We start from the raw sequence: 27,683 nt of genomic DNA on the forward strand, positions 1-27,683 counted from the left end.
TTGCTTCTTCTTTTTCTTCTTAGTTGTTATAAGATAATGTTTTTTGAATCTATAGCAATTGAAGTATAATGCTTTAAGACGCAAGTTTTGAACTTCCAATATAAAAAATGAGTTTAAATTAAGTGGCTATTGTTGAAAAAGTTTGAAAACATTGGTAAATCATCATTGTTGCAAGTTTGACGAAGTGGGTCTTGAATTTTAAATATAAAAGTTGAGTTTAAATCAACTTGGTGTTGAAAAAGCTTGAGAACAATTACAGGGGATGAAGATTGGTAGTTCAAACTTTAGAAAAATCACTCATATTTTGCGAACATGTATGCTTGAAACTTTAGACATTGATTATTCAAGCTTCAATCATACTTGTTTGAAGTTTTGGGGCTAATTTGCAGGATTGCCCTTTGCTGGGGGTGGTCTTTAATTTTTACCCCTCAAAATTGTAACACCTCGTACCTTTAACGTAAGCTTTGATCATGATCCTAGACTTAGAAAATCAGATAAAGAATGTGGGAATTGGAATTTCTCTGTTCCGTTGTAGGATAGGAGTTTACGCCCATGAACAGTGACCGTATTTCAATTTACGGTCCGTAATTCAAGTCGTAAACTGAAACCAAGGATTTCTGAGCATTCTGGAATTTGGCATTTGGATGTCAAATGGTAAAATACGGACCGTATTTCAAAATACGGCCCGTATTTCAAAACATATTTGGAATTTGGGAAAACTTCCTTCATGAAAGTTGTAGAGCTTTGAAATACCTTTCCAACGGTATATTATGGGGGTCAAACAGACATCTGTGCAAAGAGTTATGGCCATTTTACTGAAGAGATGCAGTGCAGTCCGTATTTTGAAATACGGCCAGTATTTAACTGGGCCAAAAATTTAATTTTTCCAGAACAGTATATATTCGTCCATATCAGTTCAAATCATTATTTTTCATTCCTTCAAGCCCTAGAACGACCTCCAACCCTCTTCCATCATCAAGAACACCAAGGTAAGCCTACTCTAATTATTTCAACTCAATTCTAATACCTATCCTTGTAATCTAAACAAGAAGTTATCATTCCAAAACTAGGGTTTTCAAGAAAACTCATCTCAAGGTTCAAGAATTCAAGATTTTGGAAATCTTCTTCAAAGCTCAAGTCTTTAATTCAAGTTTTGGAGCGACTAAGGTATGTAGAGTTACTATCTACGTGTGGGAACATCATTGTTCTTCCCCACGCCTCGTAATCCATAAAGTCTGAAACTTTACAAAACTAGGGTTTTTATTCTATACTATGCTCATGATAACCCTAGGTTCATGTCCATGATTATATTATGTATGAATTTCTATGATTCTATCAGTGTGTTCCTAATAACTCCATATGATTATTGAGAATCAGTCCGTAATCCATGAAAACCCATATCTCGTATTCCATGGGTTCTTGCATGCATTTTCTTAAATAAAAATGATTATTTCGTGAATATCCTACATGTTTACAAGTTTTCATACTGTATTATATAATTACTTTCATGCTATGATACAAGATACATGCATATTAAATACAAGTTATTTCATGAAACCATGTTTACAAGTTATTTCGTGAAATCATGATTACAAGACAAGTACAGGTACAAGTTAATTCACGAAAATCATGAGCTTCTTAGCCAACTATATTATGTTCATGTTTTTGGGAGTTGCACGAATTACCGAGAAGGCTCAGATAGCCTGAAACTATGTAGCCACCATAGGACAAGGATTGCTCCGCCCAGTTAGGACGATACCTTAATTTTACACTGAATGGATCCATCAGGCACGTTACCACCTTATACCCTGGCAAGGTATATAGGGGCTCTGCTGGTCCGGCGAGGTACCAGACTCCACGTATCCACGTGGTGATATCATGTGTCGGTTTATGAAATGATCTCCCTACTTATCATGTTTTACTTATGTTTATATATATATATATATATATATATATATATATGTATATGTACTCATGCTCATGTTCATGTCCAGGTTTTCAGTTTCAGTTCTTATCATGTTATTCCATGTCCCATGTTATTTCTTTCAGTGCTTTACATACCAGTACATTCAATGTGCTGACGTCCCCTTTTATTGCCCGGGGGCCTGCATTTCACGATGCAGGTACGGATTTACAGGACGACGCTTCTGCTCATTAGGATCTGCACGTACCAGCTTATTGGTGAGCCCCATCTAATTCGGGGTTTATGCATTATCTTTCTTTATCTAGTTTTGCATCTAAAGGTATGTTGGGGGCCTTGTCCCAGCAAGCATGTTACGTGTTTTTCAGACTCATGTTAGAGGTTTCATAGACAAGACAAGTGTCATGTTAGACTTCCACAGTTGGTTAGCCGGTTTGGCTCATTTATGATATTGTCCGCATTCATGACTTAATCAAGTATTTATGTTTAATAGTATGACTTACTATGTTTTATAAAAGCTCATCATGCACTTCACGTTATATTTCCATTCATGTATGCCTTATGATGGTTCAGCAAGCCATGTGGTTCGCTCGGTCACATGCAGTCAGGCATCGAGTGCCGTGTTACGCCCAGGCCATGGTTCGGGGCGTGACAAAAATGGTGGTCTTTAAATTCTGCCCTTGAGGGAGAATTTGGGCCGCACAGGCAGAATTTCTGCCTGGTAGATTTGCAAAATTCAACCTTGTGATTTTTTTTTAACTGAGCTGGGGTTCGAACCCACAACCTTGGGGTGTTAGGCGAGAGGTAAAATTTAAAGACCACCAATTTGAAGGGCAAAAATTAAAGACCACCCCAAATAAAGGGCAATCCGCGCAAAAAAAAGCAGTTTTAGATGTCATACCAAACAGGCCATTCGCATTTTTTGTCCCTATTTTGTGTCGGTATTTAATTTTTGCACCTTAATGCAAATATTTTTTTTCCACGAGAATTTCGAGGCAACAGTGAGTTCATAGAATTTTTTTAAGTGTGTGTGCATAACTGGTTTGTGTCCGAGAGGCCTTCCATTGATGTCAGGATTTTGAGATAGACTTGTGAAAAACTAGAAAAATTTGGATGTTGATGTTCTCGCCATGACGAGCACAGTACCACCATAGCGGGACCGCCATGGCAGAGTCGTGACCGCTATGGCGAGGACCTGACATAAGTTTATATCTTCGCATCATAATATCGCACAATTTATGCCCCGCTCCCTTAAAGAATTTATGTCCGGTATAAGTCCGATTGTAAAGAGGAAAAATTAAAGACAAACCCATTTGAAGGGCAAACCGCACAATTTCTTCAGACCAAACTTCACTGGAAATTTCTGAAGTTTTAGACTGCTAGACCAAACTTCATTAGAAGATTTTGGACGTATCGGACACTCACGGCAAACTTCAAACAAAAATATTTTTGCACAAGTAATATAACAAACTTCAAGTGAAACTCATAACTCCGAACACAAAATTAATAACTTCGATCCCATATGTGAAAATTATTGGGAATTTTATACTGTATGCCAATTATGACAAAATATTTATCCGTTTTAGTCCATCTTTTTTAAATTACCCGCCATAGCCATTTTTTTTCTCGTCAGTTTTTTACTAGTCTTATACATTATTATATACTTTTATACAAAGATTTATACATTATCTACAGTAGATGTATAAAGTTTTATATTGTTGTATAATATTGTATACTAGTCTTATACATTATTATAAACTTTTATACAAGATGTATACATTGTCTACAGTAACTGTATAAAGTTGTATATTATTGTATAAAGGTGAATATTCAAGTTGTGCCATGAAATACTGGGCTGTAGGTTTGTAATTTAAAATATAGGCTATGAATATGTAATTTTGACTCATAAATTGTTTATAACTGAATTTTTTTCCAAAGTAGCTAAACTTACAATATCTTCGGCTATCATTTAAATAGGTGTCCCAAAATGGTTTATCTGTGCAACTACCCTTTCTTGTTCGACAACCAAGCAAACCTTAAAATAAAGCCCATAAAAATGACCGGTCCATAATTAACTACGTAACCAAGTCGGTCTATGTTATTACAAACTTCTACGATTTTCCTCATCTAAGCAACCTCAAATAAAGGTCACTTATTCATTTAAATAATATTTACTTAAATTACCTTTTCAAACTGAAATATAACCATTTTTCTGTACCTTTAATTTAATCCAATTCAATATTTAGGGATTTGATTATTCTGAAGAAATTCATGTTTAGATCATCAGAAGGATGATGATTTCACGTATTTCCAAGACTTCTCGCTCGACTATTAATAAAGTAAGTTGTAATTTTATACAACTTTGTAATTTTTGCTTATTATCTGAGTTTATTTAGGTTAATATTGTTATTATGTTTTTTTTTTTTTTTTTAAAAATTCAAATTGAGCAGGTATTAGTTTCGGGTGGTTATGGTGTGAGGTATGCAATTTTGGATGACGTGGCAGCACAAAATGCGTGCATTACACGCGTTAATGGCGGGTTAGGGTTTGTGAGAAGTTATTTGGCATCTGTTGGAGCTGGAAAGCAAGGTGTTAATAAGGCTAATTTGCAAAGGGCATTTTTGTCAGAAGTGGATTCATTTCTTGCAAACTCGAGTTTGAGGAGGTTTTTTTGTAGCCAAGGATCAAAGAAAAGAAGTGAGAATAATTATTTTCAATTTTTTTTTTTGTGGTGATGGATTGTTTATTGTTGTGTTTTGATTTTGTAGGCTATGAGAACTATTATCCAAAGAATAAGAAAGAAGTACCGAAAGGGAACAATCAAAAGGCGGAGTCGGGCAAAGGTATACAATGCTTTAATCAGTTAAATTTGATGTTCAGTTACATAAATTAGTTATGATAAATTACTAGACTTTACTTGAATGTGTAAAGATAGGGAATATTTCGATTCGAGCTGAGTTTACATTTATTAAAGTATGTTCGATATGATTAAGTAGTGTAAAGAATGGATCTTGGGCCAAACTCAACCCCAAAAGCTAGCTCATGAGGGGAGGATTGCTCAAGTCCATATGAGGAAACTAGATACCCATTCCATATTCGATGTGGGACTTCTTAATACTCCTCCACACGCCCAGACCTCGTTAACTGGATTGCCCAAGTCCATATAAGGAGACCAATTATCCATCCCATATCCGAAATGGGACTTTTTAACAAGTAGAACTTTGGATTACTATACACATTGGTATTAGAACTTTCTGAAAAACTACTAAGTAATTGGTTAATGGTTAGAGATAGTTGTTAGAGATCTAGATCGTTTATACTATTCAAAATGTTAGGAAGATGGGAATACTTACCCGTGAACTGTGATAGAAGTTTACAACTGGGATAGAATTGGATTATAGAATTCAAATCATTTATACTATTCTGAAAAGCTTGGGAAGATGAGAGGATGTGAATTAACAAGGAGAATAGGGCTTATTTGCTTAAATTGAATGTGTAGAAGTAGACATTGATATTCTGCAGTATGCCTTGTGTGGTCCATTGTCTTAACAGACTGTTCACTGCTTATGCAATTCATGGATTAAAAACTTCTTAGTGTGAAGGCAACTTTTGCGTATGGAAGTTTATGGTAGAGTTTCTTGTAGGTTAAGATTACACACTTTGCTATGATTGTAAGATTCTACTGGGAATTGGATGTCTTCAATAGCAACTCTCAAAGTATACATATTTTACGGCACATGAAATAATTTGAAGCATGCCCCCTGAAACATTGAAATGGTTCAAATATACCCCTAAGCAATTAAAAAGGTCCAAATATGCTCCAAGGTTGGTTTCTGCCGTTAGTTCGAGGGGCATATTTATACCTTTTTAATTGTCTGGGGGTGTATTTGAACCATAAGATGACAGGTGGGGTATTTAGGGTCCGATAGGTTAACGAAGGGCAATGACAAAAAACATATCCAATAGGTTAGGGGCATTTTGACCTTTTTCGTTAAATAATAAGAAAGATATTTGTTTACTTTAAATATCAGTTTGCACACTCAAATTTTAAACAAGGGACAATATGTTCTTTTAATTTTGTATAGTTGAACTGAAGCTTGCTAAATTAAATACTTCCAGTGGACAAGGAGATACTTAATTGACTTTCTTGTGAAGGTAATCTTTGTGCGAGGAAGTTTATGGTACTGAGTTTCTAGTAGGTTAGGAGCATACACTTGCTATAAATTTACAAAATGTAATGTTATTGCATTCTGTATAATAGAGTATGAGACAAGTAATAAGTAACAATTGCTGGTATGACCTCCACATACTTTTCCTCTTTCATGTTGTGTTCTGTCTATGGTGATTAACTATCTTTGGTTTCTTTTTGGCAGAGGAAAGTACAGGTGAGCAAGGAAACCCTCAGGAGAACTTCATGAAGCAATATCAAAATATTCTCACACCCTTGTTATTTATTGGGTTTATTCTATCATCAACACTTCTCGGTCCTCGCGAGCAGAAGGAGGTTAGTCTTAACCAACACTTCTCCATTTCGAGTTTTCATTGTTTCAGCCCCTTTCTCTTTCTTTTCTGGGAGGACAAGTTTAGTGCCTTATGGAGTGTGAGTTCAATGTGCACTTGATTGTAATCGTGTTGATATCTATTATTAGGACCAACTCTTTGTAATCATGGCTTGCCTTTTTGCAAGAAGGGGAAACGAAAGAGCAATTGGCTCTAGTAGTAAATGGGGATACTATGATAGTGGGTGTTCAAGGTAGGGACTGATTTTGGGGAATTGGTTTTGGAACTTCCACGGACAGAAGTTGTGAGTTGGTTTAGAAGAATGGGTTAAGTTTCCAAACACGCGTTAGTTTTAGTTTTTGGAAATGTCGTCCGGAAACATTTTAGAAACCTAATGCCATTTTAAAAAGATCGATTAATATAGCTACCCAAAGTTCCCATTAAAAAAAAGATTGATTGATTTAGCTGTCCAATAGTTGATACTTCTTTTTTGGGGGAGACCAGAGTGATGAAATTGACTATTCAGCGTTAGTGTCTGTGGAAGGTATCACTTGCATTTTTTGGGCTTTGGATGACATTTGATTGGAACTTTTAGAAACAGCATTTAAAATAAACAATATTGTTTGGTTTGTAAACAAACTTAATTTTGCAAAAGAAGCCAGAAAGTTTCCTTAAAAACCAAAACAGATTTTAGGTGTTTTTCATTGTTTTCTGAACAAATATTTGTCCCAGAAACATTTCAAACGCAGTTATTGTTTAAAAGTTGTTTGTCAGTTTCTCCCGATAAATGATTTTTGAGATACAAACCATGAATGAGAAAAAGGTTTGCTCATCTTATTAGTGATCCATGGAGATGCTGCTTTATTGCAGATGCACCATGAACCTGAACCCAAGAAGAAACTTGAATTAACATAACTAAATATTTATTTAAAAACTCTACTATGGAGTTACAGCCTTCTCATATAAGGTTGTTCTTCTGGTCTGCAACCGTTACTTCTTCCTCCCCCCAAGACGACCTGCGCATGTAAATAGATTAACTTGTAGTATATTGGTATTGGAATACCTGAGCTTGTCTTGTACATAGTCTGACTGATGATTGAAAGATTTATGTTCTTATACCATGTACTGGTTCATGGATAATTTAATGTTTTTTCATTCAAATGTTTTATATTCAGAGACAGTGCTACCTGTTTGTCCTGTATGTGCAAATCCAGACGGAGCAGCTATTTGCCTTAGTAGAGCATAAACCTAAGAAGAGAAATAAATCCATCTAGAACAAGAAAATAGTGCACGATTTTAATTGAATTCGAATAATGAAATACATGAGCAATTAACCTCACCTGCATTTCCTTATAAACTTTTTACTTAGTCTGAAATATAACTCATCGACAAGTTTAGTAATGACTCCGCTGGAATCTGGATACTGGATAGAAGATTGTATACTTGTTAAAGCAACATACAAGAATGAGAAATGAAACCTCAGTACTGACTCTATTTCATCCCACCTGGTAGTCACTTGCATATCGGTTATATATTGTCGTCACTCAAGATGATTATGTTGACATCTATAACAATAGCGATAACAATAACAATAAAAATAGGAAAAACAAAAGTGGATTGTATTGATGAAGAACTTCTTTTAGCGTGGGTTTGAAATTAATGAAGCTGTGTGACTTCTGTGTATATTAAATCCTTTCAGTGATGACTGGTGACTGAGCAGGTTTTTATTTTCTAAGAGCGGCAATTCTATCTTATCTTTGTTAGTTGGTGGCCTTCTTTATCTTTCTTCTCTTTATCATGGTTATTAACACTTTATGTAAAATTTCAGATTAGCTTCCAAGAATTCAAAAACAAACTACTTGAACCTGGTCTTGTTGATCGAATTGTTGTTTCCAACAAATCTGTGGCCAAAGTTTATGTGAGGAGTTCTGCACCTGGCATTACTCAAACAGGTGATGACACTGTTCAAGGTCCTACAAGTGGTACAGATGGTAGAAGAAACACGGGCCACTACAAATACTATTTTAACATTGGGAGTGTCGAGTCATTTGAGGAGAAGCTAGAGGAAGCACAAGAAGCCTTGGGAATAGACCATCACAATTATGTTCCTGTGGTGTATGTTGATGAATTGAATTGGTTCCAAGAAATGATGAGGTTTGGTCCAACAATGTTGATTCTGGCTGTCCTTTATTATATGGGGCGAAGAGTGCAGGGTGGCATAGGAGTGGGAGGCCCTGGTGGGAAAGGTGGTCGTGGAATATTTAATATTGGAAAAGCAAATTTCACCAAGACGGATAAAAATGCAAAGAATAAGGTGAGAATCACTTTATGTTATTCGTGCTGTTTCAAAAGTACTAATGTTTTGAAATGGAAAATTTAAAAGGCCAAAGTCATAGATGGACCCCTGAACTTGTCCTGATTTTTCATTTAGACCCCTTAACTGAAACGTTGACCATTTGGACCCTCGAACATAAGATAAAATGTGTCATTTGAACCCCTCGTGCCAGCTGGGCACACGCGTGCAGTGCACTGCTTTAAGCAGAGCGTGAGAGACCAAAAATTTTCTTTTTTTAAAATTTTTAATCATTAAAAATTAATTTTAAGAAAAAATAATTTTAAAATCTATTTAAATAATTAAAAAAATTGAAAAACCCAACCCATCCTCTCCAATAGCTCACTTCGGCGCCGCCACTGCCTCCGCCGCTGCTCCACTTCAAAATCTATTTAAACAAATCTCCGATAAAAAACGGCACCATTTTTTTAATTATTTAAATAGATTTTGAGGCGGCGGCGGCGGCGGAAGCAGTGGCCGCGGCGAAGTGGGCTATCGAAGAGGATGGGCTGGGTTTTTCAATTTTTTTAATTATTTAAATAGATTTTAAAATTAATTTTTCTTAAAATTAATTTTTTTTGTTGACATGGCTTATTTTTATTGGTCTATTTTTCCATGTCACTGCAAGTGTACTGCACGCGTGTGCCCAGCTGGCACGAGGGGTTCAAATGGCACATTTTATCTTATGTTCGAGGGTCCAGATGGTCAACGTTTTAGTTAAGGGGTCTAAATGAAAAATCAGGACAAGTTCAGGGGTCCATCTATGACTTTGCCAATTTAAAATGATACATGCCATGATATTTCATGATTAGTTCTTAGAAAGTTATTGGCACTTTCTTGATACAGGTTTACTTCAAGGATGTGGCTGGATGTGATGAGGCTAAGCAAGAAATCATGGAGTTCGTCCACTTTCTTAAGAACCCCAAGAAATACGAGCAGTTGGGAGCCAAAATTCCTAAGGGTGCTCTGCTTGTGGGTCCTCCTGGGACTGGAAAGACACTTCTTGCTAAAGCTACAGCAGGAGAATCTGGTGTACCTTTTCTCTCGATTTCTGGGTCAGAATTTATGGAGATGTTTGTTGGTGTTGGGCCAGCTAGAGTTAGGAGTCTATTTCAGGAGGCAAGACAAAGTGCACCTAGTATAGTATTCATTGATGAGATTGATGCTATTGGTCGAGCAAGAGGGCGGGGAGGCTTTGCTGGAGGAAATGATGAACGTGAAAGTACTTTAAATCAACTGCTTGTAGAAATGGATGGATTTGCAACCACAGCTGGTGTAGTTGTACTTGCTGGCACGAATAGACCGGATATATTAGACAAAGCCTTGTTAAGGCCTGGTCGATTTGATCGTCAGATTACCATTGATAAACCAGACATCAAAGGCCGTGACCAAATTTTCAAAATATATCTAAACAAGTTGAAACTTGACAAGGAGGCAGCATTCTATTCACAGAGACTAGCTGCTCTAACACCTGGATTTGCTGGAGCAGACATTGCAAATGTTTGTAATGAAGCTGCTCTAATAGCTGCTAGGAATGAGAGTGCAATAATTACCATGGAACATTTTGAGTCGGCAATAGACAGGGTGATTGGTGGTCTCGAGAAGAAGAATAAGGTATTGGATCTTCTCACTGTTTTCCCCTCCACTATCTACTTTTCTGTCTCATGTTTCCATGACAACATAGGGAAGTGTACCCGTAGCATTTTCTATGATGTTCTGTTCATCTTGGCTATTGAAGCCATTTGCTTAGTCTGATAATGTTAGGATTCATTTGACTTGTCCTTGCAAGTGCTTTGGTCCAATATCCATCAGTACTGGATATTACAAATCTACTGCTTAGTAGCTGTGAGAAAGTTATATTAGTTTGGGTTATGATGATTGATGAGTCTTTGTTTGTTAGGAGAGGTTTGCTTTATTTCTTTGGGGGCAATTGGGATGTTGATACGATGTTCCACCATCTGAACTTAGATAAAACGCCTCAACTCTTAGAAAGTAAATTCCTCTTCTGTTTTACAATTTGGATGAATAAAATATTTTTACCTTTTCATATTAGGATCTGTACTGTAATTCAATGAGACTGTTGAGTTCTGCTGTGACGAGAAGAGCATTACGTGGTGGGTGAACAGTCTCGTAGAGGCTTGGGAACACTGTCACATAAGATAGGATACTTTAAAATTTGGCAAAATACCCGCCTTCCCCCTAAACTTGTCGTCGTTTTATTCGGTGAACACCGGAACTAATTTTAGTCCAAATTACCCTCTGAACCTGGCATTTCGATATCCTCGACATCGCCGAAGTGCCACCTGACAGAGAAAGTGGTTTCACTTGATATGGGGCGCGTGAGAGCGTAATTATAATGCCTCATCAGATAATTTAAACGGGAAAAAGCCTGAAATAACCATTTTGCTTATTTTTAATTCCATTCCCAACAATTAGTTTTGCTTCTTCCTATTGCCTTCTTCTCCCATAAAGTTTCAGCTATTGCTACATCTTTGTTTCTCATATGCTAATTTCATTCCCCATTTGTTTTGGTCTCTTTTACTATTAGATAACATTTCTTAGTTTGGTTGAATTTATATGATTGTGTTTGCGCCTTTGTAAACTGGACAATTGCAGCCTAAACTCAAAATATCAGCTGGAAATAGCCTAATAAACCCAGAAAAAGTTGGTTAGAAACAGGCCAATAGACCCAGAAAAATTGGACTAGAAACAGACCAATTGGAAGTTAAAACTGGACAGGTAGTTTGCCATCGAAGTGCATTTACAAAAACATCCACCGATCTCCTTCAACAAAACAGCCACCAACATTCATAAACTTTACATCCACCAGAAATAAACATCAAAAACAGCCACCAGAAATCTAAGCTGTTTTTAAGGAAGATTTTCCCACAACTGTTCGGAAATTAACCATTAAAACAACCCACAAAACCCAGAAGATGAATCCTCTCACCAACACCCAACTCACTCGAGAATAATTATCGAAAATCTCAAGAAGAAATGTCGAAGAAGAAAACCCTAAGGTTCAAATGTTAGACAAACTAAACTGAAGAAAAGAGATGAGTCTTTTGGTTAAAAGGGGCCTTTTCATATTTCCAGTGTTTTATTTTTAACCGAAATTGTGTTCTTTTTTTATTTTTCTTATTATTTTGGTTGCCAAAAATAATTTCTTGCGCAAGTTTGCAGCCACATCAGATGAATTTCCTATGTGGATAGTGCGTGTGAACTCTCAACTGAGATCCAATTGTTTGAGGTGGTCTAGACTATCGAAATACAGTGTTAACGGGGGTAATTAGGAGTTTAGGACTAAAATTAGTTTGGGTGCGCACTGAAAAAAACATGACAAGTTTGAGAGAAGGGGGGGGGGGGGGGGGGGGGGGCTACGTATTCTGCCTTAAAATTTTATGTGTAGATGTTTGCTGTATTGGAAGGAACTAATTCAACCTGTCCTATATTTCAAGAATTGCCGTTGTCATCTGACTTTGAACCTCTAGAGTAGCACTTCTTTTGAATATTCTGTCATCCAGTGCCCTTTTTTTTTTTTTTTTGTGTGTGTGTGTGTGTGTGAGTATCACATCAGAGGTTCATATATATTCAATATTTTAACTGTTTAGAGCCAATTGAGTTGGATATCTTGTCTGTATTAATTGAGCTTTTTTTCATTTGCTGCTACACCCGAGGACTCTAAAAACTACTTTGTAAGGTATGGTTACTGTCTCACTGGTTATTGTTAACCTTCAGTTTGTCTTGCAACCCCTCACCCCTCCCAAAAAATTGTAGTGGTTTTCGCAGATGATATTCTTTGCCTCAACACCCTTCTACCTACTTGTTGATGACTTTAGATGATATTTGGATTCCTTTTTCTTTCCTCTTGCTTCTATGTCTTCTCTTTTTACCCAAAATAAAAAGGGTACTTGGTGAATATTGACCCGGGTGATGTATGCTTTGGTTCGACGTTTCTTGAGATGCTTTTGAAAATTGCTTGCCGACAATCTTTAGATTCTCGTAAGGACTTGCAAATGGGATGACTTTTTTTTTGTTTTTTGGATGACATAATATAATTGAAAGTAACCTTCATGGTTTTGGCAGGTCATAAGCAAGCTGGAAAGGCGGACAGTTGCCTATCATGAAGCTGGGCATGCTGTTACTGGTTGGTTCTTGGAACATGCGGAGCCCTTGCTTAAAGTGACAATTGTTCCTCGTGGTACAGCAGCCCTTGGATTTGCTCAGTATGTTCCCAGTGAAAACCTTTTGATGACTAAAGAACAACTATTTGATGTGACATGCATGACTCTAGGTGGCCGAGCTGCTGAGCAGGTACATTTATCAACTCTCTCTCTCTACTTTCTTATGTTTACCCTATTGGCATTAAGACTTAATTTATTGAAAACATTGTCACCACATGGGATGCGCATGTATGAAACCGTTCATGCTAAGCACTCTATACAGAAAAACATTTCCTCTATCCTTTTTTGTTTTTTGTTTTTGTGGGGAAACTGGTAACTGTATCTATAGTTCATAATTCCTCTATCCCATTTTATGCAACACACTTTCCTTTCAATCCGTGCCAAAAAATAAATGGTACTTTTTATATGTAGAAATGATTAAACTTTAAACTACCCATTTTACCCTTAATGAGAGGATCTATAGCCACACGTTGTCTATAGCTTGTTTTAGACCACAAGTTTCAAAATCAGTCGTTCTTGCTTACGGTCACATAAAATGGGACGGAGGGAGGAACTTTTTCTATTTTACCATGGTTACTGTGTTTTACTTGCTTCAGTTTTTTTTTTCTAGTTATATCAAATATGTTTTCGTTTACCTTTACGTGAAATAGGTGTTTTTACATTACTGTTACCTTCTCAAAAAAAAAAAAAAAAAAGAAGGTGTTTTTACATCAACAGTGTTACTTTCTTTATTGGTTTTTAAATGAGAAATGATAAACTTAATACTTGAATTCGTGAAACTACACTTCTATTTTTGTGCTATCTCTGTTCTATTTGTTAGTTCCTGGTAGGGATATAAATTAGTGATCAACCAATACTGATAACTTATAAATTCTGCTTTTCTTAGTCATACTATTAGATTTTTATAGAAAAGTAAAATTTATGTTGGAGTTTTTGTTAACAAACATTGATTTTGTTTTCTAAACTGTTGTTAAAATTGAAAAAAGTTATAACTATTAAATAGAGCATTGTAATCTGGTAAAGAAAGTTTACAAAAAGAAATTAAATCGGACAGGGTGGGGCACGCTGTAAACAAGGAAAATGCTAAACGGGTTAAAACTTTGGCGGGTTAATTCTTCACCTTGCCCGTGTGCCATCCCTACTTCTTTGACACGTGTAGAATTTCTTTTATGCTCTGGACAGATGCCGCCTTCAAATTTGTTGTTATTCTGTAATCTGAATCGTATGTGCTTTGTGAAGGGCATAAGGTTTCAAGTTGCGGAGTTAAAGATCATTTGAACTTAATTAACTTGGTTCAAAACTTTGAAGGACTCGTAGGACTTTTTCCTTTTTGAGAAATATGAATCATTTTCACTTTCTGGTAACCTGCTTTGCCTCTAAAATCTAGGCATCTAAGTTGCATGATGGAACTATCATAATATGAATGGTTAATTTTCTAGTCGTGTACCAACTTTTACAGATCAATACGTCTGAGTGTGTATTATCTTAAGTAATCCATAATGGGTTGGTCCTAACCAATTATTCACTTTCCAACCCAAAAAAAGAAGCAGCAGCTCAACAAATTACTAGATCTTTATTTTGATGACTAGATTCATATAGAAAAAATACCTTTTGCTGAGGAACTCTGCCCGTGATACTTCGTTGTGGGACAACATTAAGTCACTACCTTACTGAAAAGGCAGGGCATCTTTAAATTTTTAATAGCAGCTTGGCTTTGCACGTTATTTTGACTAGTGAATCAGATTTTTACGATGCTCATATGAATATTAATGTTTGAGTAGGTTTTGATTGGGAGGATCTCCACTGGAGCTCAAAATGATTTGGAGAAAGTCACCAAGATGACTTATGCCCAGGTAGCAGTATATGGTTTCAGTGACAAGGTTGGTCTCCTTTCGTTTCCACAAAGAGAAGATGCATTCGAGTCAAAGCCTTACGGTAGCAAGACAGCAACCATTATCGACAATGAAGTTAGAGAATGGGTAGCCAAGGCATACGACCGGACTGTACAACTTGTAGAGGAACACAGAGAACATGTAGCTAAGATTGCAGAGATGCTACTTGAAAAGGAAGTCCTCCATCAAGAAGATCTGGTACGGGTTTTGGGTGAACGCCCATTTACGAGTAGTGAGCCCACAAACTATGACAGGTTCAAGCAAGGATTCGAAGAAGAGAACAAAGAAACCAAAGATAGCACTGAGGGAAAGACTGCGGAAGATGATGGATCATCGCCTGTTGTACCGGATGTTGTCCCAGTATAGTTGTGGGCTTGTAACTGACAATGCAGGGTAGCCAATGTCTGGAATGAACTTTAAAATTTTAAATTGTTGTAAAAATTATTAGTCCTGATATTAATAATACAAACATGGTTTTTCGAAGTTGTGTACCCCAAGAACCATTTAATATTTATTGCGAAAAATGAAAACACAAAAAAGAGAGAATTACTATGGTGAACTCTTGTTTAGGTTTCTAATGAATTTTAACTTAAGTTACTGGTATTTTTCCCTCCATTTTTACAGGTGCCTGTGTTATAGCTTTGAGCAAGGGCTGCTGAATAAGTGAATATTACTCCTTCCGTATTATTTTATTTGTCCATTTTAGCAAATAAGAAAACTTAACTATTTTTAAAATGCCATTGAATAAGTTACAATTGGATGGAAAACGCTTCAAAGGTTACTGAAATTGCAGCAATTAATAATGGCTAAAGCCTTAACAAATTACAAATTGCAACTAAGACGAAAAATTGTTGCACCAGGTCGATTCAATCTATCCACCGTAGATTAGTTGCCACCCCCTCCGATTCCAAAATATTTGAGGATTTAACCTCTAGAGGTATGTTATTCTTTTTTCAAATTTACCGTTGACACATTCTAATTGAATGAACAAATTTAATGCTTGTTATAATTTCAAAACTCATCTTAATTAAGAATATTTTAGTCAATATACCTGCTAATTTTTAGGAGTAAGTAAATTCCTTAATGTTTAAGTCTAAAACTTCAATTATTTTGAAGCAGAAAGTACCTCCCCATTATTGCTTCCAAGTTCCAAATTTAGTTTAGTCAAATGAAAATGTTTCAAAGCAAAATGCATTTTAGAATTAAATTGCAGATAAGAGTATTAAAAGATGAATTCAAAGTTGGTAATTTAAGTTTCAGCTGTATATAACGTCTTAGGGAAATACTCCTGGCATTTGCTACATAAATGGAGCTGGAACAATGTGTCTCAATAAGACAATAAGGCATATTATTTGGAACTTACTCCGTCTCTGCAAACCAATTATATCAAAAGAACAATAAAAAAAACAAAAATATGAACGCGTTATTTGTGGTGTTTAATTTTCAAATAGCCGTCAATTTAAGCTTTTTCTTTAATTACAAAAGTCACTGAATCAATTTTTATTTTCTTAAAATTATTGAACTTATGTTTAGTTGCTCAAAATTAAATTTGACAGTAGAATTCTATGGTATCTGATAGGAAAGTCAAGTAAGCATGCTAAATATTCCCTTCGTTCTGATTTATATGATACTAGAAAAATTGGCCGCGCTTCGCGCGATTATAAGAATATTAGCGAATTCAAAAATATTTTAATTTAGTTGAGTCAGAGTAGATTTTTTTTTCATGAATATGCATATAAAAGTTAATGCTATATTTATTTCGTAAAAACACATGTACAAATAATTTTCTTTAGATGAATTACATTTTTCATTTCCAGATTTTCTTATAGTACATGTATATATATGGGAGGTTAATTACATAATTATCCTAATCTAATTACGTATATATTATATACATGTATATATGTTTTCAATTTTTTCATTCATTAGATAATTAAACTTTTGATTTTTAACTAAAGTTTTTATTTTATTTTTTATCTACCATCTATTATTTCTTTTCTTTTACCCCCTATTTTCCGTGACTTTGAACTTTTTGTTATTTTATGTGTTACCACGAAGCAACTGATATTTGATCGCGCGGACATTACTTTCAGTATTATCTTTCTTTCTTATTTCTTTCATTTCCCTCTCTTTCTTACTATTACCTCCTTAATTTAAACTTTAATAATTGCAACGTAAGCAGTTTAAATAGAGAAGATAAAAGATTAAAAAAAAAATGTTAGACTTTTTAGGTTAATTGAGGGAAAAGTGCAATTAAGGATAGAAAATATAAAGCCAAAACCCCCATTTCCCACATACTTGTCAAAGTATAAAATTAGGAGAAGTGAGATCCATTTGTCTTGTAAAAAAATATCGACAACAATTTTAAGATTATTACTGATTGCTAAATGCTACGGAAAATCGATGTAATGTCAATTGTTTAAATTCTGCCTCCTATATGTCAAAAATTGTATGGGAAAAAAATATGTTAACTTATACTTGCATAATATCTTCTGCTTTTATCATACATCCTGACTCCCAAATATATTAATTTTGTCATTCAGATCTGAGATCCTTGCGACATCGATAATAAGTCATCAATCCTCCACCTTCATGTTTTATTTTCCAAGTACCAAGCATTAATAATTGATGCTTCAGGTAGTGATCAACGAAATAATTGCATTTCATGAAAACCATTGTTCATAGACCAAAGATACACTTAGGCCGTTACAATTCAAACATCACCTTTTTTTGCAAGGAAAAAACAGATTGAATATATTAAAGTAATTAGGACCGTTACTATTCAAATAAAATGTCTTTTTGGAAGATAAAAAGAGGATAGAAAACTGAATCTATTAAGTGCAAGCAGTAATTTATCTTTGAACGTTACTTACTTTTGGAGAAAAAAGATAGAAACCACATGGGGGATTTTGAGAGTCATGGTAATTTTCTTCTTCGTCATTCTTTTTGGTTCTTTCTCGAATTTGTCGAACATTTCCTTATTCTTTGTCGAATTTGGTTCAATATTCTTCTTCCTCGATAACAATAAAATTGCTACGGAAATGGTTGATGGTGGCGTTTATCAAATGTACCACCAATGTGTTTTGGACAAAAGAACAAAGGCTCAAGGCGTTACCTATGATCATATGATTCTTCCAAAATATCCAAATAAAAGATCATATTAGAAGAGGAAGAGATTATAAGTAAGAGGAGATTTGATGAAATAACCTGTTAGAGACGTTTAGTGTCTTAGCAACGGTCGTAGTGTAAAGGATACTTTTCGACTGTAACCGAATGTTTCCTTTAATTAATGATGAATGTTGATTTTTTTTTAATTATTAATTGAAAAGAATGAATGAAAAATGTCAAAAAAAAGAAAAAAAGATAAATAGAAATGGTGGTCATAGAGAGGTGCCACATCACCTTATCTATGCCTAACTTTATATTATACTAGTAAAGTAGCTTGCGCTTCGCGCGGTGCGACCAGGACATTAGTAAATGAAGGATATTGTTGAAAATTAAGTATATAATTAGTACTGTTATAAATTTACTTGAGATGGAATAGATTAAATTTTTTGTCTATATGAATAGAGTAATTATTTTATATATTTGACTAAATAAAGTGTATAATATTTTTTTAGTAATAGGATCAGATGAAGTGGTTTTCCATTAGCAGATTTTTTGAAATAGATAAATGAAGAAGTGTACGTTTAAATGAATATTTTAATAATTTGTTTACTTAAAAAGTATTTTAGACTTCAGATCTAAATCGATCAAATTTTAATGTACTTTTTTAAAAGCTATCTTTCCTTTTAATCAGTTGTTTATTTAAAAAGCATTTTAGACATCAGGTCTAACATTTCTACAACTTCACCTTTGTCTTCCTTCTTGTTGATCAACTAATTATATTCCCGCCTTTGTATATATAGAGAATAATTTATCAAAAAAATATAGGACACCGAATATCTTAAAGATAAAATTGCTCTTCAATGTTCCTTTTGTACATAAAACTGTGACTTTACATAAAGATGAAAAATAATACAACATAATATGGAATTGTAATTGTAATTGTATTTTTTTTTTGAAATTATAACATTACATCAAGGACCTTAAGAATTGTCTTGCCTCTTCCGTCTTTAAACAATATCTTCATCCTTGGAAACTCAAGGTGATCTCGGTCTTCAATAGTAAAAATTTGATATGAAATTTTTTATTTTCATCTATCTAGAAGGCCTTTTACTACTCTTGGAAAAGAATGGATAAAGTTTATATTTATACAATAGATTAGTAACTGAAAATATTGTATCATTATGTTAATATTAAATGTATTAAAAACTGGCAAGAATAGATAAAATTTAAGTAAACGAAAAGAAGAGAATACCAATGGTTTAATATAAGGATCGGAAAAGAATGTCCACTCGAAGAGAACTTGTCATGACACTATAATGCGTGCATCGATCCCTGCACAAAAGCTTAACTTGAATATTACTTGATTGGTAACACAATTTTTTTTTTTTTGGCAGTGAAAATTAGCACGGGAAGTTCATAACTCTTTTCAATGTGTGAAGCTCTCGACCGGTCGATATTTGTGATTGCGTACCATTTTACCACGTAGAGGGATGAGTTACTTAATTTATTAACTACTCATATAGAGGATGCTCTAGCAAAGTTGTAAGGCAGGAATATATGAGTAGACTCTTTTCTGGTTCCTGAATCTTCAGGGCAAGGACATTTTCTTGAGCCTTGAAACTATCATGATATAAATAACAGTTGGGTCTTCACCGTGGATTTTGCAATTACCTTCGGTGAAGAAACTTTTCATTCCTTTACCCAGTTCTAATTTCGCTTGGACTTCCTTTCTCCTGGCCTTCTCCCTAGGAAACCATGATCTTGGATATGCTGTCAAATAAGTGAGAACATACAGAGGGTACAATTAAACAAAATATGTACAAGGGAAGGACTGAAATTTAGATATAAAAACGATTATAAATCTCACCAGTTAGATGTAACTAGCCCAGATACAAACTCTAACTTTGTCATAGTGATTCCACTGTTGGCCTATCGTTGTGAATCAATACGTACGGTACCTTTTCGTGAACTGGGTTGTGTTGACAGGGACTCATAAAGGAATTGTCTCTTACAATGTTAGCAATATATGGTCGAAGAAGAAGACCATATTCATACAGAGGAGTTCTTTAACAACGCACTAAAGATGACTTTTCGAGAAGTAAGGGACTGGGTTGCTCAAGCCTCTTGCACAAACTGAAAGGGTACGATTAACCATTGTTGTTCAAGAACAATATTCAGTTAGAAACTTAGGGAATTATACAATAATGTAAACGGTGTATTATAGTGTTTTTAACAGAACAATGCACTGCCTCTATTTCCCGAAACGATGCGAGTCCTATGGCTTCTCCGTAAGAGATTTTGATTTGTATTTAAACAAGGGAAAATGGTCAAAAACAATCCTCTACTTTGGAAAAAGGACTAAAAATATACTCCGAGCTTATTTTGGGTAAAAAATACCCCTATCATCTTTAAAGTTTTTAAATATACCTCTGTTTTGACGGAAATAACACGAAATCATTTTGTAAACCCACTTCATCATTTAAACCCGACCCAACTAAATAATAACTCATAAGATCCCCTTATTCCCCCAATACGTAGGTTTGAAGTTTAAGGGAATTCAAGGGAATGAGGGGATCTTATGGGTTATTATTTAGTTGGGTCGGGTTTAAATGATGGAGCGGGTTTACAAAATAATTTCGGGTTATTTAGGGGATAATTTCGGTCAAGACAGGGGTATATTTAAAAACTTTAAGGATGGGAGAGGTATTTTTGATCCAAAATAAGTTCGGAGGATATTTTTAGCCATTTTTCAAAGTGCAAGGGTATTTTTGACCCTTTTCCCTTTAAACAAAGGGGAAAAGGGGGGGAAATCCAAAAAAGGAGGAAAAAGATAAATATATTTTTTGGCTCTAGAGAGTGCCACGTCACCAGATTTATGTCCTGCAACTATATATATATATATATATATATATATAGAGAGAGAGAGAGAGAGAGAGAGAGATAGAGATTATTATAAATTGACATGAAATTAAAAAAAAAAAAAAAACTTTTAAAACTTATGATCTTAAACATCCCATATCATTCTTGTGGTTGTAACACTTCTGAAATTTATCACCTTAAACATGCTATAGATTTGTGTAGCAATAAGATTGTTAATTAAGGATAAAATAAATGATAAATTAATAAATTCTAAATATATAATTTCGTTTTTCTGAAACGAACTAATTGAAAAATAATGTGACTTAAACAGGAAGGAAGCTAAAATGCTTTTTCAAGTCAACAACAAAAACTAAAATACTGACCCATTCTTTGAAAAAAAGAATAAAAAACAACCCCACCCCATTTAATTTCTTTAACAAAACATAGATAGAAACACATATAAATATGCCAAATTAGATGGCCTGTTTGCCACGCTAACTTATCCATCAAGCTAAGGTCATTTCTGCAAACATATTACAGGTAAGTTCATCATATTCTCAGTTAATAATAGTCAATATGATACTAGGTTTTCAAAATAATATTACCAAACTAACACCTTATTTACCTTATAGTTACAGTACATTAGTCTTTTAGCAAGTGAAGCATATGTTGAAATTGTGAATATATAAGAAATTTGTTACCTTAGTCATTAAGCTTAACCATCATCTTGTCCACCAAGTTGTAATTTTGCTGAAATAATTAATAGGTTGATGAGCTGGTAATTAACTTTTCTATTAAAAAGAAGCTCCTTTTTGCAGGCAAGATCATCAAGAATCTTATTATCTTTTAGTTTTGGCATTTTCTAGACCCAAATGTATCTGGGTCTTGGTAAAAATTGATTTTTTATTTCTATTGGTAATTATTTGGCTCTAGTTGCTAACTTGGAAAGTCATATTGGCAATTTAGTTTTACAAAAAAAAAAAAAAATGATATTAGCATTTTAGCTAATTGGACATGCCATGCCAACTTGGCCTTTTGGTCAGGTTTAATGGATTTTTGGGCCAAAGTTTATTTTTTGAGTGACCACTTGAGTTGAGGAATTAGCCCCTTATTGCTGGTTGATTTTCACTTATCAGCATTTTGATGTTAGAGTTTATCGGAAACAGTCTCTCTACATGTGCAAGATAGGGGTAAGGTCTACGCACACGCTACCCTCCGTCCGTAGACCCCACTTGTGGGATTACACTAGGTATGTTGTTGTTGAGCATTTGATGTTAGAGAACATATGATTGACTGAAGTGAGCTAAAAAACTTTTCTCGAATACGTAAATGTAGGGATTGTATAAGTTGGACCTGTTTTCTTTTTCATAAGTGTGTTCAATATAATATATAGAAACTTCGGATATCATATCGAAGCATACATACGTATTGATATACACTTTATATTATTAAACAGATACTGTCGAGATGTTCTTCACATATATCCAAAAAAAAAAAAAAAGTGTAGACGTACTTTATACAAGTAACTGGTTATAGAGCTTTGTGCAAAACTAGTAAGAAATCGGTTAGAGACAGCAAGAGATCTAAATCAGTAACACAATTCTGGAATATTAGGAAAGATAAGGATACTTATTCATGAAGTCATGAATCCTACAAAGTGGGATAAATCGTTTATGTTATTCCATAATGAGGATACTTTATCTATGAATGGCGATGAAAATCAAAATGTGGAGCAGATTTTGGGTGTGCTTTAGAAGAACGGGGACTCGAATTGTCTATTTTTTCTAAGCTGGTTGAGATATTGGGTATTCTGCTTTACTGCTTGTGCTTTTCTATTGAGAGTTCCCAAACTGAAAAAGTAGTAAGCAGTAGATTTCGAGATTATGCATTGTGCATCGTCTCGCCTCTTATGTCTTAAAAATTGAGTAAAAGAGATTGTACACTACTTATAAGGTATTAAAACTTTCTTACTGTGAAAGCTTTGATGTATCAAATACGTGATGATTAACAATACCTGACATGACCTCCACATTCTTTTATTTTATTTTATTTTATTAACGTTTGGTTCCATTTTGGCTTATTTATATATGGTGAATTTATTTGCTTTTGCTTAATCTTTGGCAGAGGAAAGTGCAGTGAGCAAGGAAACCTTTAGGAGAACTCCATGAAGAAATATCACTATATACTACCTTTTCTATTTATTGGCTTTGTTGTGTCACCGATCTTACTTGTGAGCAATCGTAAGCCGGAGGAGGTTAGTTCTGACCAGGAATTTGTTATGACCAATTTTACATAATTGTGGATTACCCTGGTGAAAGAAATGGAAATGAAAGAACAATTAACTGTACAGTAATTGAGGACACTCGGACAGAGGGTCTTCAAGGTAGGGTTTGATTTGGAAACTAGGTTTTGGTAAACTTTCATGGATGAAATTGTTAGTTTGCATTTGAAGAATCGGCTTTGGAGTTGGTTCTCGAGATGAACTCTACTTCATTTAGATGTTATTGAAATTAAAAACTTTTCAAAACCGTTTGCTATTTAATAAAACTTCGATTCTCATGCTATTTCACTCAACCATGTGACCCTGGCATCTCATTTATAGCTTGCCAATTTGAAACATATTCTTCCTAATTTAATTGGTTATTTTGAATTTATAGAAATATAATAATATTATATAAGGGGATTATACTGATGAAATTAAATAAGCAATGAGAATTCTATATATGTTAAATCTTTTTAGTGGTGACTGGCAACTTACCAGGATTATTTTATTTTCTGGGAGCGGCAGTGTTTTCTTATCTCCAGTAGATGGTTGTATTTTCTCGTTGCCATGCTTAATTTGCTTTATGCAAATTTTCAGATTAGCTTCCAAGAGTTCAGAAACAAGCTACTTGAACCGGGCCATGTTGATCGAATTGTTGTTGCTGACAAAGATGTAGCCAAAGTTTATGTAAGGAGCTCCTTACCTTTTAACAATCAAACTGGTGATGACACAGTTCAAGGTCCTACAAGTGATAGAAGAAATATGAGCCACTATAAGTACTATTTTTACATTGGGAGTGTTGATTCATTTGAGGAGAATCTCAAGGAAGCACAAGAAGACTTGAGAATAGACCGTCACAATTATGTCCCTGTTGTATATGCCGATGAGTTGGATTGGTCTCAAGTAATGCTGAAGTTTGCATCAGTATTCAATCTAGCTATCATTTGTTATATGGGATGGAGACTGCAGGGTGGAAAAGGTGGTTTTGGAATATTTAGCTTTGGTAAAGCGCATTTCATGAAGATGGACAAAAATTCAAAGAATAAGGTGAGAATTAGCTTGTTTATTGGTGCAGCTTTAAAATTATCAGCAGTCTTTTCACTGAAAATTTTAAAAATGACTCATGTTAGGTGTTCCACATTGGTTGTCTCTCTCTATGGTCTCGGACAATTCTCACCTCATAAACTTTCTTTTGGATTGAGTTAATGTGTATTTTCTTATCGACGCATGCAAGTTTTTTCATGATTAGTTCTTGGAAAGTCAATTGGTACTTTCTTAGTGCAGGTCTATTTCAAGGATGTGGCTGGATGCGACGAGGCCAAGCAAGAAATCATGGAGTTTGTTCACTTCCTGAAGAATCCCAAGAAATATGAGGAGTTAGGAGCCAAAATTCCTAAGGGTGCTCTTCTAGTGGGTCCTCCTGGGACTGGAAAGACACTCCTAGCTAAAGCTACTGCAGGAGAGTCTGGTGTACCTTTTCTCTCTATTTCCGGGTCAGAATTTATGCAGATGTTTGTTGGTGTTGGGCCAGCCAGAGTTAGGAGCTTATTTCGGGAGGCAAGACGATGTGCACCTAGTATAATTTTCATCGACGAGATTGATGCAATAGGTGGTGAAAGAGGGAGGGGACGCTATTCTCGAGGCGAGGAACGTGAAAATACTTTAAATCAACTGCTTGTAGAAATGGATGGATTCGCAACCACATCTGGTGTAGTTGTACTTGCTGGAACAAATAGACTTGATATATTAGACAAAGCCTTGTTAAGGCCTGGTCGATTTGACCGCCAGATAACCATTGACAAACCAGACATAAAAGGTCGTGAACAGATTTTCAAAATCTATTTGAACAAGTTGAAAATTGATCAAGAGGCAGCATTCTATTCAGAGAGGCTTTCTGCTCTAACACCGGGATTTGCTGGAGCAGACATTGCAAATGTTTGTAATGAAGCTGCTTTGGTTGCTGCGAGGAGTGAGAGTACCAAAATCAAAATGCAACATTTTGAGGCGGCAATAGACAGGGTGATTGGTGGTCTGGAGAAGAAGAACAAGGTATTCAATCTCATCACCTTTTTTTGGAGATGCTTTTATAAATTGCAGTCCAGTAGGTTCTGTTAAGAACTTGTAAATGGAAAATTTGGTTATGTTTGGATAACATAATATACTAACGTAAAGCTACGTTTGTGAAATCTGCAGGTCATAAGCAAGCTGGAAAGGAGGACAATTGCCTATCATGAATCTGGCCATGCTGTTGCTGGTTGGTTCTTGGAACATGCAGAACCATTACTTAAAGTGACAATTATTCCTCGTGGTACAGCAGCACTAGGATTTGCTCAATATGTTCACAATGAAAATCTTTTAATGACCAAGGAGCAGCTATTTGATATGACATGTATGGCTCTTGGTGGCCGAGCTGCTGAGCAGGTAAATTTATCAACTGTCTCCTTGCTTTCACATGTTTTCCCTACAGCACTAATCAGTTAATCTTTTGGAAACATCTCATCATGCTGGATGCATATGCAAACCACTCCTGCCAAAGACTGTTAAGAGAGTCCCACATTGGTTTTAAAAAAAGGTTGTTGTCTCCTTATATGGTCTGGGAAATCAAGAATGACTTTCTCTTTAGGAAATCACCTTTTTTTGATAATCCGCTCTGCCCCTAATCTGGAAGGAAATGGCTAGCCTCTAGAAGATGAATCCCTTGTGACATGAATTACTTGTGTTATGGTTATGATCAAATATTTGTAGGCGTCAAAGATGTTTGCTGCATGTCATTTTAGTTACCCTTTTTGCTGACATAATATGAATGAGCAGTTTTCAAGGGGTATTTAAGAAAACAGTGTCATTCCACCAAATTTTACAGAGTTACACGCCTAAGTGCGTTCCTAAATATTACCCGAATGAGTTTGATCATATTCAAATCTCTGTTTTTAAACCTCAAAGAAAAGCTGCTCAATTAAGTAGGCCTTAATATGACGACTCTGGGTTCTTGTAGAATGAATAACCCTAAAAAGCCACTTCACATATAATACTTCGTTATTGCACAAAGTTTAGTCAGGACGTACCTTATTGAAAATACAATCTCTTTAATGGTGTGTTCAGTATGAAAGAAAATGTTTTCCAGGAAAAAAAGTGGGTTTCTTACTTATTTTCTTGTGTTGGATACGTAAGCAAAAAATATTGTCCTAAAAGCAACAACAACAACATACCCAGTGTAATCGCACAAGCGGGGATCATCCTAAAAGCACTTGTATATAATCTAGACAATACAATGGGAGGTGGGTGGGGCGGGGGGATAGGGGTGGGCTGGTGGGATGGGGCTAAGGAGGTGGGGGTGAGATGAGATGTGTTGGAGGGTGGGGAGGACACGATCAATGGAATACTACTTGTGGAACTTGTTTTCCCTACTTCCACTAGGGAAGTCATTTTCCTCATTTTTACGGAACTTGTTTTCCTAGAGAAAATTTGTTTTCCAAAATTTTTGATCAACCGAGCACATCCTAAATCTTTAATAGCAGCTTGCTTTTTTCTACCCTTCAATTTTTCACTAAATTCATATTTTTTCACAATGTTCATATGGATATTAACTACTTGATTCTGAGTAGGTTTTGATTGGAAAAATCTCAACCGGAGCTCAAAATGATTTGGAGAAAGTGACCAAGATGACATACGCCCAGGTAGCAGTCTACGGTTTCAGTGACAAAGTTGGTCTTCTTTCTTTTCCTCAAAGAGAAGATACATCTGAGACATCAAAGCCCTACAGTAGCAAGACTGCAGCACTTATTGATGATGAAGTTAGAGAATGGGTAGCCAAGGCATATGATCATACTCTACAGCTTATAGAGGAACACAGAGAACATGTAGCTCACATTGCAGAATTGCTACTTGAAAAGGAGGTCCTTCATCAAGAAGATCTTGTCCAGGTATTGGGTGAACGCCCGTTTGAGAGTAGTGAGCCCGCAAACTATTACAGGTTCAAGCAAGGATTCAAAGAAGAGAACGAAGAAACTAAAGATATCCCTATGGAATCAGAGGTTATCCCAGTCAGTGCTGTCAAAGGCGAAAAAGCGCAAGAAAAGATAGAAAAAGGCACGAGGTACGTTGGGGCTTTAAGCGTAAAGCGGAAATGTGCAATTAAAGGATGGGTTCTAGTAAAGAAAGGTACAATGAAGAAGAAAATTATATGAACAAAATAATAGAAAAAACTACAACCAAATGTAATACTATATGAAGTAAAAAGCAGATATAGGAATAGTTATATCTTGTAAATTTTTGCGATGGTCTTTTAATTTTTGCGGTTTGATTATTGTGTCAAAGGAGGTTGGCTCTTCCAATTAATGATAAAGCCGTATTAAATTACAAATTGCAACCAAGACGAAAAAAATGTTGCACCAGGTTGATTCAATCTATCCACTGTGCTCCAAAAATTTCAAACAACACTATAGATTAGTTGCTACTCATTATTTCTTCCAAATTTAGGTAGTCAAAATGACTGGGAGGTAACAACTGGCTCGTACATACAAGTCAGAAATATTTATATATGTAAATGCTCAAAATAATGAATTGAAACACAAATGGTTAGAGCGAGTGATCGGGTTGTTACATTCTCTTCCATTTAAATAAAATT

At 35.2% G+C, this 27,683-nt stretch overlaps 2 protein-coding genes across 5 annotated transcripts; both read left to right on the plus strand.

The window, feature by feature from the left end:
* Positions 1–4,049: 4,049 nt before the first annotated feature.
* Positions 4,050–15,388, plus strand: LOC132606847 (ATP-dependent zinc metalloprotease FTSH 10, mitochondrial-like). 2 transcript variants are annotated; one of them, XM_060320498.1, is made up of 8 exons: positions 4,050–4,260; positions 4,372–4,618; positions 4,690–4,764; positions 6,295–6,425; positions 8,250–8,735; positions 9,573–10,367; positions 12,840–13,067; positions 14,719–15,388. In XM_060320498.1, the coding sequence occupies exons 1-8, from the start codon at positions 4,213–4,215 to the stop codon at positions 15,193–15,195; spliced, it is 2,487 nt and encodes an 828-aa protein (XP_060176481.1). In that variant the 5' UTR covers positions 4,050–4,212; the 3' UTR covers positions 15,196–15,388. The 2 variants fall into 2 exon arrangements, with proteins under 2 accessions (XP_060176481.1, XP_060176482.1); XM_060320499.1 differs by having other exon boundaries at positions 4,052–4,260; positions 9,600–10,367.
* Positions 15,389–21,181: 5,793 nt separating this feature from the next.
* LOC132606848 (ATP-dependent zinc metalloprotease FTSH 8, mitochondrial-like) lies at positions 21,182–27,370 on the plus strand. 3 transcript variants are annotated; one of them, XM_060320501.1, is made up of 7 exons: positions 21,222–21,336; positions 21,933–22,045; positions 22,921–23,050; positions 23,657–24,106; positions 24,344–25,108; positions 25,253–25,480; positions 26,662–27,370. In XM_060320501.1, the coding sequence occupies exons 3-7, from the start codon at positions 22,961–22,963 to the stop codon at positions 27,241–27,243; spliced, it is 2,115 nt and encodes a 704-aa protein (XP_060176484.1). In that variant the 5' UTR covers positions 21,222–21,336; positions 21,933–22,045; positions 22,921–22,960; the 3' UTR covers positions 27,244–27,370. The 3 variants fall into 3 exon arrangements, with proteins under 3 accessions (XP_060176483.1, XP_060176484.1, XP_060176485.1); XM_060320500.1 differs by lacking the exon at positions 21,933–22,045 and having other exon boundaries at positions 21,182–21,336; XM_060320502.1 differs by lacking the exons at positions 21,222–21,336; positions 21,933–22,045 and adding an exon at positions 22,618–22,749.
* The last annotated feature ends 313 nt before the right edge of the window (positions 27,371–27,683 follow it).

This window comes from Lycium barbarum, chromosome 8, assembly GCF_019175385.1.
Source record: "Lycium barbarum isolate Lr01 chromosome 8, ASM1917538v2, whole genome shotgun sequence".
Classification (NCBI taxonomy): domain Eukaryota; kingdom Viridiplantae; phylum Streptophyta; class Magnoliopsida; order Solanales; family Solanaceae; genus Lycium; species Lycium barbarum.

Bases quoted from the DNA above. Each gene is read 5' to 3' on its own strand.
- LOC132606848 (XM_060320500.1), top strand. From the start codon at position 22,961: ATGAAGAAATATCACTATATACTACCTTTTCTATTTATTGGCTTTGTT. The intron at 23,051-23,656 runs GTTAGTTCTGAC...GCAAATTTTCAG, and splicing joins GCAATCGTAAGCCGGAGGAG to ATTAGCTTCCAAGAGTTCAG. The intron at 24,107-24,343 runs GTGAGAATTAGC...TTCTTAGTGCAG, and splicing joins ACAAAAATTCAAAGAATAAG to GTCTATTTCAAGGATGTGGC.
- LOC132606847 (XM_060320498.1), top strand. From the start codon at position 4,213: ATGATGATTTCACGTATTTCCAAGACTTCTCGCTCGACTATTAATAAA. The intron at 4,619-4,689 runs GTGAGAATAATT...TTGATTTTGTAG, and splicing joins CCAAGGATCAAAGAAAAGAA to GCTATGAGAACTATTATCCA. The intron at 13,068-14,718 runs GTACATTTATCA...ATGTTTGAGTAG, and splicing joins GTGGCCGAGCTGCTGAGCAG to GTTTTGATTGGGAGGATCTC.